The following is a 16210-nucleotide window of genomic DNA, read 5'->3' as shown; positions in this document are numbered from 1 at the left end:
TTTGAGGTGGATTCAGATTCCACCAGTTCTTTCTCTGGAGGTGGAAAGCACTTTTCATCATGGGTCCTTCGGAATTGTCTTGGATCATTTCCTTGATCAGAGTAGCTGAATCTTTCAGAGCTGATCATTGTACAACCTTACTGTTGTGTACAATGTTCTTCATTGTACAATATTGCTCTTGCTATATATGATGTTCTTCTGGTTCTGCTCCCTTCACTTTGCATGAATTCATAGAAATCTTCCCATGTTTTTCTGAAACCATCATGCTCATCATTTCTTATAGCACAATAATAGTATTCCATCACAATCATATGCCACAACTTGTTTAGCCATTCCACAATTGATGGGCATCCCCTTGGTTTCCAATTCTTTGGCACCACAAAAAGAGTGGCCATAAATATTTTCGTACAAATCAGTCTTTTACTTTTTTCTCTGATCTCTTTGGGATGCAGGTCTAGTACTGTTATTGTTGGGTCAAAGGGCATGTACAATTCTAAAGCCTTTTGAACATAGTTCCAAATTGTAGTCCAGAATAGTTGGACCACTTTACAACTCTACCAACAGTGCGTTAGTGTCAAAATTTTTCCCCATTCCCTCCTGAATTTGTCCTTTTCATGATTCTATCATGTTATCCAATCTGATAGGTTTGAGATGGTGTCTCAAAGTTGCTTTAATTTGCATTTTTCTAATCAGTAGTGCTTGAGAGCATTTTTCATGTGACTATTGATAGCTTTGATTTATTCTGAAAACTGCTTCACACTTTGCAATATCTACAACTCAGTTCAGATACACCAGTACTTATTCAATGTGCCATACCTGTTGTAACTAGGACAACCCATTAGAAGGGATTATGTGACACAATATTGTGTCATCAAAATCTTAATGTACAAAACCCCCACAAATTTACAACAAAATTTAAGATGCTTTATTTTTAAAAAAATTACATTTTTTGAAATGATGCAAATTAAAAAAAACCATTAAAGGGTTAAAAAAGTAGATTTCCAGGGGGGTGCTGAGTAATTTTATTTCTGAAAAGTGGGCAGTCAACCAAATAAGTTTGGGAGCCTCTGCCCTAGGCCCTGGTCCTCTAAACATTACCTTCTTCCCAGAGTCTTTCTCCTCTTCCAGGAAAGCCTGAAACTACTTGTATGCTTTCTTGAAGCTGGAAGCCAGAACCTGAGTGGAAGATGGATGAAAGCAGGGCAAGACATTAGGAAGGTGGAATTACAAACAGGTAATACAGTTTTCCATCACCTAAAATCCATTTCAAAATGCTCTGGATTCTAAAGACATTACATGTAACTAAAAAAAAGCCCAAATCTGACTCTTCTCCACCAGCTCTAGTCTTCCCAGGGATCCCATCAGGAGCGCCCCCTAGGACTTAAGCCTTGTCCTGTGTGAGACTTGAACTGAAGGGTTTTTAAGAGCTGAAAAACAAAAAAATCCTCATAAACTTTCTAGTCCAACTCCTTCATCTAACAGATGATCAGGTTGAGGTTCCATGTAAACCACATACTCTGGGTCACTCTGAGCTGGCCTCAGAGTGAGGAAGCCCTGGGTTCAAGTTCTGCATCTGACACATACTGGCTGTTTGACCCTGAGCAGATATTAAGTTCTCAGTGTCTCTTGGGCCTGGAGTCAGGTAAACCTGAGTTCAAATTCAGCCCCAGTCACTTCCTAGCTATGTGATCCTGGCCAAGTCACTTTACCTCCATAGGCCTTAATTTTCTCAGCTGTAAAACAGGAATAAAAACAGAACCTACCTCCCAGTGCTGTTGTGAAGATAAATTGAGATAAGAGTTGAAGAAATCTTTGCTTCCTTCCTGATCTGAATTGGTATAGAATTTTTTTTAAAAAGCAAAAGCAAAATCCCAAACCAAAGTTACACAGGTTTGAGAGTTATATAGGTAGGAGAGCCAGGACATGAAGGCAGGTCTTTTGATTTCTCAAACAGAATGCTTTTTGTAATCCCATTATGCCCCCAGCTTCTTGACTTCTTCTTTCACTCTCTTCCCCTACCTCTCCTTCCAGATTGTCCTTCACTTCAGTGTTCTTATATTCCCTCACTTAAATCCAATTCACTTGCAAGTTGTGGCTTCATCTTCCTGATGTCATGGTCCCCTTTGAGAATGAAGGACAAACAACAACTTGTATTCCAAATTTGTTTTTCTCTTTTACTCTCATTGGTGCTTAAGTTATTCTATTCTGCTAAGTATTTTTGTGATGCAGGCCATATATTCTGATATATGTTCCCTTCTAACTTCCCTTAACCTTTTAATTTGTTTTTTTAAAACTCTTTTTGTATATTTTACCTTTGTTCTATGCTCTCTTGGTATTCTGTAAGATTCTGTGTTTCATCAAACATTGGCTCAATTTTCATTTTCTAGTATTATTTGTTTAGAGAAGTTTGTAATCTTTTAGATGCTTTAGTATTCATCCTTCCTTCTAATGTTAATATCTTCTCTGTTGATTTGATTTCTTCTAGCTCTCACTGCTCTGACCTATTGATGCCAAAAGATTTTAGGTACATGTCCATATTCCCATCATGAAAAAGCATTAGTTCCAGATTAATTTCTTTTGTGGGGAGTTTCTTTTCTTTACTTTTTGTGTTTTTGAGAGTGAGCTATGTATAACTAGCAAAAGCCAGCAAGCAAAGTTTAATGTAATTATTTTTTCCCGTGGAATACATATTCTATCTCCTGCCTGGGATCCTGAAGCTGTGCCTTTATCTGGATGGGGGCTGACTGTTACCAGCTGATGACACAAACAATTTTTTTTTCTTTTTGGTAGGGGGAGGATAAATTATGAGATATGCACTAATAAGTATAAATAAATTAAAAAGTATAGCAGGAGCTATTATACCACTCTTTCTCACTGGTCCATCACTCTACTAGATGGAATGTATGGTACCCTTCATCTTCCTTTCCCTAGGAATTTTAGCAAGCCCTTCTAAGTCATCTGAACAATGCTGCCCAGCTACTCACTTTAAAATCTCTTCAATATATTATTATTAGCCATTTAATATAAGTGTTGTTGATAAGAGAGTCCCTAACCAATCTGATGAATTCCACAGTCATCCTGATGCTATCTAACAGGATGTCAGCTTTTGTTTGCAAACACTTTGACTGACAGCTCTCCTTGGAGTATAGGTACGGCCAAGGTGCCTCCTGAGAGGACACAGGCTCCTCTTATATTGCTGGACAAGACTCAGGAGGATGGACACTTGTCAGAGTTGCTGCTCTCTTCTGCAGTCAATAAAAGTGGGCTGACAGAACAGCTTGCTCTCTTGGTCTTTAAAAGACTAGATCATCAGGTAGCAGAGTGGACCTAATTTCAGGATGGGTATGTGTGGCAGGAGGAAAGAGAGATCTGTGCTTATGTACAGTGTCCTCCATTAAGGAACTGGAATAGCTGCTTTGGGAGTACGTGTACATGGTGGTTCCTTGTTTTTGTCCCTATCTTCCGAGGTCAGATCATAGACTAAAATTTCTGGGAAGAGGCTTTCCCAGTTCAAGAGATGGCAGCAGTCAGGGAAACAAGAGATTTCCTCCAGAAGCACATGGTAGAAGATATGTGTACTTACTTAGCTGAAGTTTCAGAATTTGGGGATCAAAACATATATTTTTTCTTCAGGAATGCTACAAATGCCTTTCTTTTATTGAATATCTATCTTTTATTCATTGATAATGGGCTCATGTTTGCGGGATATGTCATTTTGGTTTGCATCTCGAGCTCCTTTGCTTTTAGTAATATATTATTACCTTCCCTTCTCCACTTTCTGGGTGCAGAATAGTCATGTGATATTTAAATTTCCTTCCCTTTATATTTAAAGATCTTTCCCTTGGACACCTGAAAAGTTTGTTTTTTTTTTTTTTTTTTGCTATTTGAATTATTAAAGTTAATTAGTATGTTTCTCAGAGTTTGAGGAATAGGATTATTTTTAGAGGTAATATGTGGACTCTTTTGAGTAATCCTTTTGTTTTGTGTTCAGTGGTTTTCTCATATTATTTTTGGCATTATTGTATTCTGATTTTCCCATTTGCCGTGTTTTTCTTGGAGACATATGATCCTTAAATTGTCTTTGTGCATCCTGTCTTTGAGATCAATGACTTCTGCTTATAGCAGAAATCATGAGTTCTGTTACCATTATTTACTTTTGCACTTCTTCTGGTTAGTCCTTCACTTCACTGTACTTGTATTTCCTCACTTAAATCCAATTTGCTTGCAAGTTGTGGCTTCACTTTCCTGATGTCATAGTCCTCTTGGAGAATGAAGGACAAATAACTTGTATTCCAAATCTGTTTTTCTCTTTGTTAATCTATTCTGCTAGGTATATTTTGCTGTGCAGGCCATATATTTTGGCATACATTCCTTTCTAACTTCTCTTAACATTTTAGTTTCTTTTTTGAACTATTCTGAAATGTTTTGCTTTCATTCTATATTCTCTTAGTATTCTGTAGGATTCTGTGTTTCATCAAACATTGGCTCAAGTTTCTTTTCCTAGAATTATTTATTTAGAGGAGGTTGTAGTCTTTTAGATGTTTTAGTATTCATCCTTCCTTCTAATGTTAATATCCTCTCTGTTGATTAGTCTGTTTATATTCTCGGTTTTTGATGGAATTTTCTTTATTGAGCTTTTGGGTGGTTATAGTTTTTTCCTTATATTATTTTCTCACCCAGTTTCTGGCTCTTCTGCTTTTCACCTACTTCTGACTGCTTTCAGGTTCTGGGAAGTCAACATTGCTCTCAGCTGGATCCTAATACTTTTTCCTTCAGACCCAGTTTAGTCATTTATTCTGTCCCTTTGCCCCAGTTCTTTAGATTCTTTGGTTCTCTGACTGACCTTAATGAACATCTTCAGTTTTTTGTAGGGTTAGGGGAGGGCGAGCCTTGGGGTTCCTAACCTAGAATCTGTCCCACCTTTATGGAAGCTCATCTCTATCTTTTCCTTTTCCTTCCCCTTCACTTCACATCATTGGGCAGAGTCAAAGTCTACTGCTTGTTGCAGCATGATAGTGGAAGAAATAGAGCGTTTGTTAAACATGTCAATAAGCCTTTATTAAGTGCTTGCTATGTGCCAGACACAGTGATAATTGCCAAGAATATAAATACATATAAATATATTATGTGATATATAAATGTATACTTATATATTATGTAATTATAATATATAAATATATAATATATATAATATAAATATAAGCAACTGCTCTCAAGGAGCTTCATTCTAATGGGGGAATGCAACAGATAAGGCTAAATAGGGGTTTGGAAGGAAAGTGGCCATGTTGGGGCATGTTGGACAGAATTACAGAGTCTCAGTAAAGGATTTCCATAGAGGAATGAAGGAGTGAACATGACTGGGTAGGGAAGAGTAATCCTTCAGGGTAAGAGGGCTATTGGGTTATGGTAGAAAAAGGAGGCTGGAGAGTTAAAGGGACATCTAGAGAAGAATATGCTTGTAGACTTCCTGTAGCAGAAGGGAAATTCAAAGTATAAGCCCATGGGTCAGTTTGTGCTGATGTGGATTGTTCACCCTGCAGTAGAGTGAACGCTGGTGGTGGAGCGGTGATGAGGGTTAGCATTTTCCACCATTAATTCAGAATGCTGTTACCTTGTTGGGCATCTTGCTTTATTTCTCCCATGTATTCAGCTGTAGTTGCTGTACCTCTGGCAAAATCTTTTCCCCTGAGAGTTAGTAGAGATTGTAAAAAGTGTAGTACTCCATTTTGTTCTTCAAATGACTCAGAATTCCCTGAGATCAGACCTTTTGAGGAGAAGAGGATCTCCTGATGCAGCATGGCTCTTGGAGAAAGAAGAGTATTATCTAAATATTTTGCCTAGCATCTTGCTTGAAGTCCAGTAAATGAATTATTGAGACAATACAGGTCCAGTGGGAAAGGGATTGTTAACTTTAGTAGCTCTGTGTTTATATTTATGTGTCTCTGTGTGTGTGTATGTGTGTGTGTGTGTGTGTGTGTGTGTGTGTATATGTGTGTGTGTGTGTGTTTTCTAGGAAGAGGCTAAATTACCAGGTGGTACTTTAAGTTTTGATGTGGGAGGCATTATAATGTAGGACTCTGGGAGGAAGAAGACTCACTGGAATGTGAAAGGGTTGCCCCAATAGTCACTCCCTGTTCAGTTACTCTCTGAAGGGAGCTTGTAGGTTATTTGAGAGTTTTTTGCATCTGTTTGTAGGGTTTTTAAATTTGTTTATGAACTCCTATGAGTGCTTTGTGTTATCTGCATTTTTCTGTGGAGTGAAATGAAGTTTCAAGGCCATATACAGAAGCTGGGGACTACTTTTATTCCTATTTAGAGAAACTTAGAAACAAGGTATATGGTGAGCATGCCAGGAGAATTTCATCCCAACTCAGGTGGGAGCAACAAGTCCAAGAGAGAAACAAATGATCTCATTGGGGTCAGCCTCCAGGATCGTATCTGTTCTATATGAGCCCCAGCTTCCTGGTGACCTGGTATTACCATGGGATAAACTTATTGTACTATCTACCTCCCAGCATTTATCTGATAAAGCCATTTTGTAAATCACTAAATAATTAAGAGATAGTATAAGCATTATTATCTCCTCCTCTCCCCACCCCTCCAAGCCACACTGGCTACATCCTCTTCAAACCTCCCTTTATGGCTCTGCAGCTTTCCAAATATCTGATATAAGGAAATCTGATTACAGCTGACATCAGTTTATTTCAAAGACATTAGTCTTTGTCCCTGATCACTGGTCACCCTATCACTAATATTGTCCAAATGTGAGAACTCGACAATAAACTCTGCTCTGAAAGGGAAAAACCCTTGTCCTCTATCAATATATTTAATCTATATCTACATATGTATGTTACATATATAATATATATATATATATATGTATATACACCCACATGCACACCCACAGATATTATTTAAGACATTGGAATGATTGGATAACAAACACAACCTTTTGAAAGAAAATTCAGATTTTATTGAATATCTTAGAAATATTTAAAAAGTTACTCCATGTAAAGAAAAATTTATGGGCATCATTTTATATATGCATATATATGTACTGGTAAATAATTATAATAATAATAGCAACCAGCATTTCTGTAGCACTTTAAGGTTTGCAAAGAGCTTTAAACATATTTTCTCTTTTTATTCTCATAACAACTCTGTGAGGTAGGTACCTATATTATCATCTCCTTTTTACAGATTAGGAAAATGAGTCAGAGAGATTTTAAATAGCTTGCCCAGGGTCATGCAGCTAGTAAATGTTTGAGGCAGAATATGAACTCAGGTCTTACTGACTCTAGGTCCAATGCTCCCCCTTCTATGCCACCTAGATACCTAGAATAGGAGAATTTTCAAACCCTTGCAGAGACTACACTGTTCTTCCCGTCCCACCTGGTACTAGTGGGCAAAGGATTCCCTGCCCCTATCTTTCATGCAGCCCTTCTTCAACCACAGCAGCTTCAGGAATGCCTCTCTCAGGTTTTTGTTTTGCTGAATGAGGATAAATGAGTGTACAGAGGGATAGACAGGAGCAGCCAACAAGGTAATCATTATTATCACCTTGGCATCTTTCAGGAAAGCGCTTGCTGTCCCAATGAAGATAAACGCAAAATTAAAGACAAAGAGTAAGAGGAAGGAAAACATTACAATGGTGGCTCTCACATGGGCCTTAGTGCTCACATCTCTGGTTGCATTGACCTGATGCCGCAGCATCCTATTATGCCTCCTCAGAGAGAGGATGAGTAAGAGACAAGAGAACAGGGATAAAATGAATGGTATCACTGCCAACAGGAGACCAAGATGGTGCAAGACAAAAAATTCTCTTTCCTTCCTTCTGACATTTTCAGTGTAGTTTGTAATGAGTCTCATTTTTAGGAGGTCAGAATATACATTGAATTTTTGAATCAGTAACACTGTACTGACAAAAAAGAAGAGCACACAACCCAGCAGAATGCAGGCAACCACCTGTGAAATCCTCCACTTAAGCCAGAGGAAGGCAGGGTGGGAGAAAATGGCAATCTTCAGGCAGTAGAAAACGCTGAGGCAGGTGGACAGCCAGATGTTTAAATAGTTACCAAGAGTCCAGCTAGTTTCACGAATCTGACTTAATGTCACTCCATAATAGAAATCATGATAGAACACCAAGATAGTGGCATCAAACACGACCACACATTGCAGGAAGATCCTGGAGAAGGCTAGATTCATAATGATGAAGTCAGATAAGGAAAATTTATTCTTGATCCAGTGGATGCAATTGATAAGCCCAAGAAAGCCATTCCCCCAAATCCCCAGAATGAACTGACTGAAGACCACAAACAGAAAGAAGATTTGGAATAAGTTCAGCATGTCTGTAGATGGATTTCCCCACCTTCGTAATGTCTTTGCTATCTGCAGCCTTAGTACTACACTATAGCTCCTCTGAACTGAGGTAATTAAGCACACACAGGTACCTGCTTTTCCACAGTGTCGCTAGTACTTTTTGTGCTTCTCTGACTTGCTTGTGCTCTTGTCTCTGCTCAGATTGCTCAGAAAATCTTGAGGGTCAGTCTTGCATTTTCTCCTTCCAAACTGGTCTGCTATCGTTCCCTAGTACAGACCCCAGACTTGGAGTTTTCTCAGCTCCTTGGGTAACAAATGTCATTTAGTGGATGAAATACCAATAGCTTTGTGGTGAGATGCAAATAATTGCAGGATTTAATATCACACAGAGAAGGGAGGGGTCAGAGTCAGAGAAAATGGAGGCTTGAGTTCCACACAGATAATGTTTCTATGTCACATAAATAGAATAAAAATACCATATTTCCCCATGTATAAGACACACCTTAATTTTGGGTCCCGAAATTTGAAAAAAAAATGTATTACATATAGTTATTGAACTCAAGTTTTATTCATCATAAAATTCATACTATAATATGATGAAATTCAAGGACCTTCTGCTCATGGGCATCTTTTGGGCAAGTGTGGTGCATGTACGCATGCTTAGTCCATTCCTTTTCATGAACCTGAAGCACCAATTGTGTCCTCCTTTGAAATCAGTAACTTCTTTTTCCTCAGCAATTCTTCTTGCCTCATGCTGAACCATCTTTGTGGACACAGGAATTCCAATTGCCCTTTGCTCTTCAATTCATATCTTCAATTCCCTCTCTAAGTAAGGACATTTTGCTGACTTGCCTCTCATGGCCTTCTTCTGCCGTAGCGTTTTCAGTAGGGTTTCTCCTTCCCATTGTCAGTCTTAGATAGTTTTCTCAATTGGAGGAGGACCAAACTTATGTTCAGCTGCATGATTTCCATTCACTTTTGCAAACTGGATCACTTTGAACCTGAATTCTGTGCCGTACGAAAATCTTTTCTGAGCCATTTCTGGGCATATTGTGCCAAAACGTAACCTAATATACTGGTATAACAAATGCAAAACAATGAACGCAAAGACTACAAGTGCAAAAAAGCAGGAAATGCAATTAAAAAACCTGCAACCACTGTATAAGACGCACCCAGTTTTTAGACCCCAGAGTTTTTGAAAAGGGGTGCGCCTTATAAATGGGGAAATATGGTGGTCCTTGAGACTTCAGAAAGTACAGTCTACTGGAGAGGTATCTGGAACTGGTGAAGGGTGAAGGGATTCAATCGAAGAGGTATTTTGGAGAATGTCTTTTCCCAAACCATAAAAATATATGTGTTTGTGTGTGTATGTTTGTGTTTATCTATACTCATGTATCTTTTTAATTATATATTTCCTTTTTCATTTCCCCACACCTCTCCAGTGGATTGTACTTTCTGGTATACCAAGAACTGATTCCGTGGTCTTTGTGTGACATTAAAACTCATTATCTGTGTGGAATTCAACCTTCCATTCTCTGGCATGTATGTGTGTGTGTGTATGTGTGTGTGTGTGTGTATGTATGTGTGTGTAATATATGTAACTAATTCAGTGTGGTTGATTTTCTTTATCACATTAGTTAGAAGGTCTTCTCCATCCATTTATCTTGTGCAGTAGCTTATAAACGATGAAGGCACTGCTGATAAGGCATACAGAGACTCTGGGCATCTCAACACTTGAAAGGCATTTGTACTTTAGCCACTTTAAATCTATGTCTTTGGCCTGAGCCTAATGGGTTAACAACTTATGTGGTCCTTTAAGGTTTGCAAAACACTTTGCAAATAAAGATTATACATCATTTAATGACTTTGAGTATAGTTCCAAATTGCTTTTCAGTATAATCTGATCAATTCATAGCTCCACTAACAGTATATTAGCATGATTGTTCTTCCCCGCTCCAATCAGCAACTTTCATTTTTCTTTTCTTTTTGTTTTCTTTTTTTTGTTGCCAAATTTGAGAATCTGATGTGCATAAAGTGAAACTGCAGTGTTTTAAATTGAATGTCTCTTATTATTAGAACACTTTTTTCATGATTGTTGATATCCTGGATTTTGTTCTGCATCTATCATAACTATAAAGTAGAGATATTTGAGACATGGAGAATGGAAAAGAAATTGCTGAGCCTTGGCAGTCTTGGATCTTTTTGACCCTTCCCTCAGATGGCATTCTGATGGTGTATGAGATGTCTATTCATGCCATCTGTGAGCCACATCTATATATTTAGACAACTCTTACTTTCTCTACCCTCATATATTTTACACTTCAGCTACCTCTCCTTGACCTGTTTTCTATGTGATTTAAAAAAAAATAATAACTACCTTATATTTTCTTCTATTTTTGAATCTTTTAATTTTGCTTTAATATTTCCTATTATTTCATAGGGTCATTGAGTTCTATTTACTCCATTCCAACTACCAGGGAGTCTGCTACTTGGATATGATATCTTGCTTTATGTCAGAGGGTATTTATTCTCCTTCCAAATCTTTTTTTTCAAGAACTCTTATTTCATTTATAATCTCATTTTAAAGAAATCTCCTAATTCTTTTCTTCCATGTACCCTTTTAGTCCTTGTGGCCAAGACATTTTTTTTCTCTGAGTCCATCCTTTCAATCATTATGTGGGTTCTCTTTTTTCTAGGTGCATCTCTTGGGTATCTATTGACCTAAAATCTTTGTTGTTTGTTTGTTATTTTCTTCCGTTGACTCATATCTGAAGCATCAGTTCCTGATTTGGGTCTTTACACTTTACATTACTTTAGATTCTGAGTCCTCTTGCAATGTTAGGTGGGATGGTCAGGTCCTGTTTAGTCCTGTTCTTGATTTCCCGGGCTCCTGTCATTGATTCCATGTGTGTCTGTGCTCAGAGTGCTGGCAGATTTCAAACTACTGGGTCTTGTTTGGATTTAGAACGCTCTAGTCTTCAGAGCCCTCTGGAGTGTCTCAGGTCAGGTTGCTATAGATTTCTGGCCCTTCAAGTCATGTTATTTAGAATGCTGCCTGCTTCTAGCCTCACATCCACAGTCAAAACTGTCATAGAAATTATATCCTGATAGGTAACTGACTCTCCTGGGATCTTTTTGTCAAAGCACTGTGGACTTCCTATATCTTGGTCCTGCTTTGCAAATATTTTCTCACAGGAACCCTGGGAGATAAGTGCCATTATTGTTGCTATTTTAGTTGAGATAACAGAGGCTGAAGGAGGTAAGTGCCTTGTTCAGGGTCACACCACTAGGAAATGTTTGAGGTCATATTTGACCTCAGATCCTCTTTACTCTCAGCCTGGTGGTCTAATAACCCACTGGTCCACCTATCTGCCTCTAGGGTTAAGGGAACTTAGGAAATACACACTCCACAGTATCTTTTTTTCTAATGTCTTTCTATTTATTTTGTTAAATATTACCAAATTACATGAAAATTTTTATTATTCATTAAATAAATTTTGAGTTCCAAATTCTCTTCCTTTTTTCCTCTCCGTCCTACTTGAAAAGACAAGCAATTTGATATTGATTATGCGTGCACAGTCATGCAACACATAGCTCCATATTAGACATGGATTCAGATTCTATTAGTTCTTTCTCTGGAGGTGGAGAGCATTTTTCATCACAGGTCCTTTGGCATTTTCTTGGATCATTGTCTTGATCAGAGTAGCTGAGTCTTTCACAGTTGATCATTGGACATTACTGCTGTTAACATGTACAATGTTCTTCTGGTTCTGTTCCTATCACTTTGCATGAATTCATATAAATCTTTCCAGGTTTTTCAGAAACCGCCCTGCTCATCATTTCTTGTAGTACAATAATAGTATTCCATTGCAATCACATGCCACAACTTGTTTAGCCATTCCCCAATTGATGGGCATTCCTTTGATTTCCAATTCTTTGCCCCTACAAAAATAACTACTATAAATATTTTTGTACCAATCAGTCTTTTACCTTTTTTCTTTAATGTCTTTGGAATGCAGATCTAGTATTGGTATTGCTGTGTTCAAGGGTGTGTACAATTCTAAAGCCTTTTGAACATAGTTCCAAATTGTAGTCCAGAATGGTTGGAGCACTTCACAACTGCAACAACAGTGCATTAGTGTCCCAATTTTTCCACATTCCCTCCCGAATGTGTCATTTTCATTTTTTTCTGTCATGTTACCCAATCTGATAGGTATGGGGTGGTATCTCAAAGGTGCTTCAATTTGCATTTCTCTAATCTGTAGTGTTTGATTGCATTTTTTCATGTGACTATCAATAGCTTTGATTTCTTCCTCTGAAAACTTCCTGACACTCTGCCATATCTGGAGCTCAATTCAGATACACCAGCACTTGCTCAGTGTGCTAGTACCTGCCAGCATTATAACTCAGACAACCTAGCAGAAGGGACAAATTGAGGGGGACCAAGGGAAGTGCATTCTGAGTGGATGTGCTGCTACTCCAGTATCTAGTGGTGATTTGTTCAGTGGTGTCTAAAGGGAAAGGCAGCTAGTTACTAGTTCTCCTAAAGACTGGTGGCAAGTGGAACCTGCCAACACTTTAGAAGCTCTTTTCCTCAGGCACTTATATGGTGGAGATGGCTTGTGTCATCCGAATTGTTCTGTAGCAACAATTTTCATCAAAGATAGGAATGTACTATTCCTTGGTAACCAAATGGTTAAAGAAGGCTCATTACCTATGTCCTAGATATCTCTGCCCTTGTGTATGTGCTCTGGAAGCCACATTCCTTTGAAATCACTTTTTAAAAATAATTTATATTAACTTATTGGAAACTATTCCTTGCTTCCGAAGTGCTTATGATGAAAAAACTGAGTAGCTCTTTGGTAAGATAAACATAGATTCGGCAGAGCCAAGATGGAGACTCGAAAGCAGGGACTTGCGGGAGCTCCCCACGAGGACCCTCCAAAACTGCAGAACCCACGGAATAGCAGAGGGTAGCAGGGCTCCAGCCCAGGACAGCCTGGAAGGTCGCTGGGTAAGGTCTATCATGCATGGAGCTGGGAGCAGAGCGGAGCCCAGCGTGGCCTGCGCCCAGACCAACCAGACTGGGAGCCAGGTGGAACAAGCCCTAGTGCCCTGAATAAGTGCGCTGTGGCAGTTACCAGACTTCTCAACCCACAAACTCCAAAGACAACAGAGAAGGTTAGTGGGAGAAGCTGCAGGGGACAGAGTGGAAGGAGTTGGTGGTTCGGTCACTGCCCCAGGGGCAGCAGGGTGGGGTGGGGGTAGAGGTGGTGCAGCAACAGAACTACAGCTGCAGTTGCTTCTGGCCCCGGGCCCACCTGGTGGGAGGAATTAAGTGGCAGATCAGAGCAGGAGTGCAGAGCCTGCTGAAGATCTGAGTAAGGTCCAGGCTGGTGGTTCTTCGGGGAGAAGGAGCACTGGTGTGGCAGAGCTTGCTCTATAGAAGTAGCTCTGAAAACAACAGTGCATCCCCTCAAGTTGGAACAAAGTACTTTCTACTCTACAAGCAGTCATACCCCAACGAAAAACTCAAGGGTCAAGTACTTGGGAATGAAAAAGTAGAAGACAATGTGAAATATTCAATTGGAAAAACCACTGACCACGAAAATGGATCCAGGAAAGATAATTTAAAAAATGTTGGACTACCTGAAAGCCATGATCAAAAAAAGAGCCTTGATATCATCTTTCAAGAAATTATCAAGGAGAACTGCCCTGATAGTCTAGATCCGGAGGGTAAAATAAAAATTGAAAGAAACCACTGATTGCCTCCTGAAAAAGATCCCGAAAAGAAAACTCCTAAGAATATTGTCGCCAAATTCCAGAGCTCCCAGATCAAGGAGAAAATACTGCAAGCAGCCAGAAAGAAACAATTTGAGTATTGTGGAAACACAATCAGAATAACAGAAGATCTAGCAGCTTCTACTTTAAGGGATTGAAGGGCTTGGAATTTGGTATTCCAGAGGTCAATGGAGCTAGGATTAAAACCAAGAATCACCTACCCAGCAAAACTGAGTATCATGCTCCAAGGTAAAATATGGATTTTCAATAAAATAGAGGACTTTCAAGCTTTCTCAGTGAAGAGACCAGAGCTGAATAGAAAATTTGACTTTCAAACACAAGAATCAAGAAAAGCATTAAAAGGTAAATAAGAAAGAGAAATCACAAGGGACTTACTAAAGTTGAACTGTTTTGTTTACATTCCTACATGGAAAGGTGATGTGTATAATTCATGAGTCTTTAGTATTAAGGTAGCTGAAGGGAATATACATATTTTATATATAGACAGAGGGCACAGGATGAGTTGAATATGAAGGGATGATATCTAAAAAAATCAACTTAAGGGATGAGAGAGTAATATATTGAGAGAGGGAGAAAGGGAGAGATAGAATGGGGTAAGTTATCTCACATAAAAGTGGCAAGAAAAAGCAGTTCTGTTGGGAGAGAAGAGGGACCAGGTGAGGGAGAATGAGTGAATGTTGCTCTCATCAGATTTGACCGAAGGAGGGAATAACATACACACTCAATTGGGTATCTTAACCCACAGGAAAGAAGGAGGAAGGGGATAAAAAGGGGGGACAATAGAAGGGAAAGCAGATGGGGGAGGAAGTAATCAAAAGCAAACACTTTTGAAAAGGGACAGGATCAAGGGAGAAAATTAGATAAAGGGGGATAGGATAGGAAGGAGCAAAATATAGTTAGTCTTTCACAAGATGAGTATTGTGGAAGGGTTTTGCATAATGATACGCATGTGGCCTATGTTGAATTGCTTGCCTTCTTAGGCAGGGTGGGTGGGGAGGGAAGAGAGGAGAGAATTTGGAACTCAGAGTTTTAAAATCAGATGTTCAAAAAAATTATTGCATGCAACTAGGAAATAAGATATATAGACAATGGGGCATAAACATCTATCTTGCCCTACAAGAAAGTAAGGGAAAAGGGGATGGGGGGAGTGAGGTGACAGAAGGGAGGGCTGACTGAGTAATGGGGCAATCAGAATATATGCCATCTTGGAGTGGGTTGGAGGGTAGAAATGGGGAGAAAATTTGTAATTCAAACTCTTGTGAAAATTAATGCAGAAAACTAAAAATATTAAAAATATTAAATAAATAAATAATAATTTTAAAAAGGTGCAAATAGATTCACTGTCATTTTGATTCAGGAGAGATCAGAATCATTTGACAGAAACTGTTTTGTGCCCCGAACAAAGGAGCATCTAGTTCCACATAAATGCATTAAATGCATTTTACTCTCACCTCAGTCTGGCAAATCTGAGAGTGTGGAAATCTAGCAAGTATGGAAAAGTGAGTTTAACTGATTCTGGGAAAATTCCAGAAGATATTACTAAAGAGATATATGGTAAACATTTTAAAAAAGGAGCACATATCACAAAGAGCCAGCATGCTTTTACCATGAGCAAGTAAAAAAAGACTTAGTTTCTTTTCTGGCCATTGTCATTAGCCTAGTAGAGAGGGGAAAGTTGTAGACACCGTGTAAGTCTTTTTTTATCAATCCATTTAACAAATCTCATACTATTTTTTTTACACAAGAGAACATAAAAGAGGATTATATAAAGTCTGTGAATATCCATTTCATACCACTTGCTTTTTAAAAAAATACATAATAATTTCACACATTCTTTTCAAAACTTCCCTGCTTAAATCAACTTGATTTTGAACTTCTATCCCCTTCTTTGTGATTAAAAAAATTGTTTCAATAGCTCTCTTTTTTGGGACATCAATATTGCTAAACTTCTTTTCCTCCTCTACCCATCTCAACTAAAAACAGAGAAAAAGAAATCCTCATCTAATAAAAAAGCATGGTCAAACAAAATGAATCGTCACAGTGGTTGTGGCCCAAAACATGTCTTTTTCTATACCTTGAGTTCATCACC

The 16210-nt window shown here is 38.6% G+C and overlaps 1 protein-coding gene across 1 annotated transcript; it reads right to left on the bottom strand.

Annotated features, from left to right (window-relative positions):
* Positions 1-7398: 7398 nt before the first annotated feature.
* LOC118851016 (taste receptor type 2 member 3-like) lies at positions 7399-8346 on the bottom strand. The gene has a single exon (XM_036760610.1). It carries the CDS (start codon positions 8344-8346, stop codon positions 7399-7401), a length of 948 nt encoding a protein of 315 aa, XP_036616505.1.
* Between the last annotated feature and the right edge of the window lie 7864 nt (positions 8347-16210).

Source organism: Trichosurus vulpecula, chromosome 5 (genome assembly GCF_011100635.1).
Source record: "Trichosurus vulpecula isolate mTriVul1 chromosome 5, mTriVul1.pri, whole genome shotgun sequence".
Classification (NCBI taxonomy): Eukaryota; Metazoa; Chordata; class Mammalia; order Diprotodontia; family Phalangeridae; genus Trichosurus; species Trichosurus vulpecula.
The sequence above is the reverse complement of the archived record's forward strand: the minus strand, read 5'-3'. Positions and strand labels throughout refer to the sequence as shown.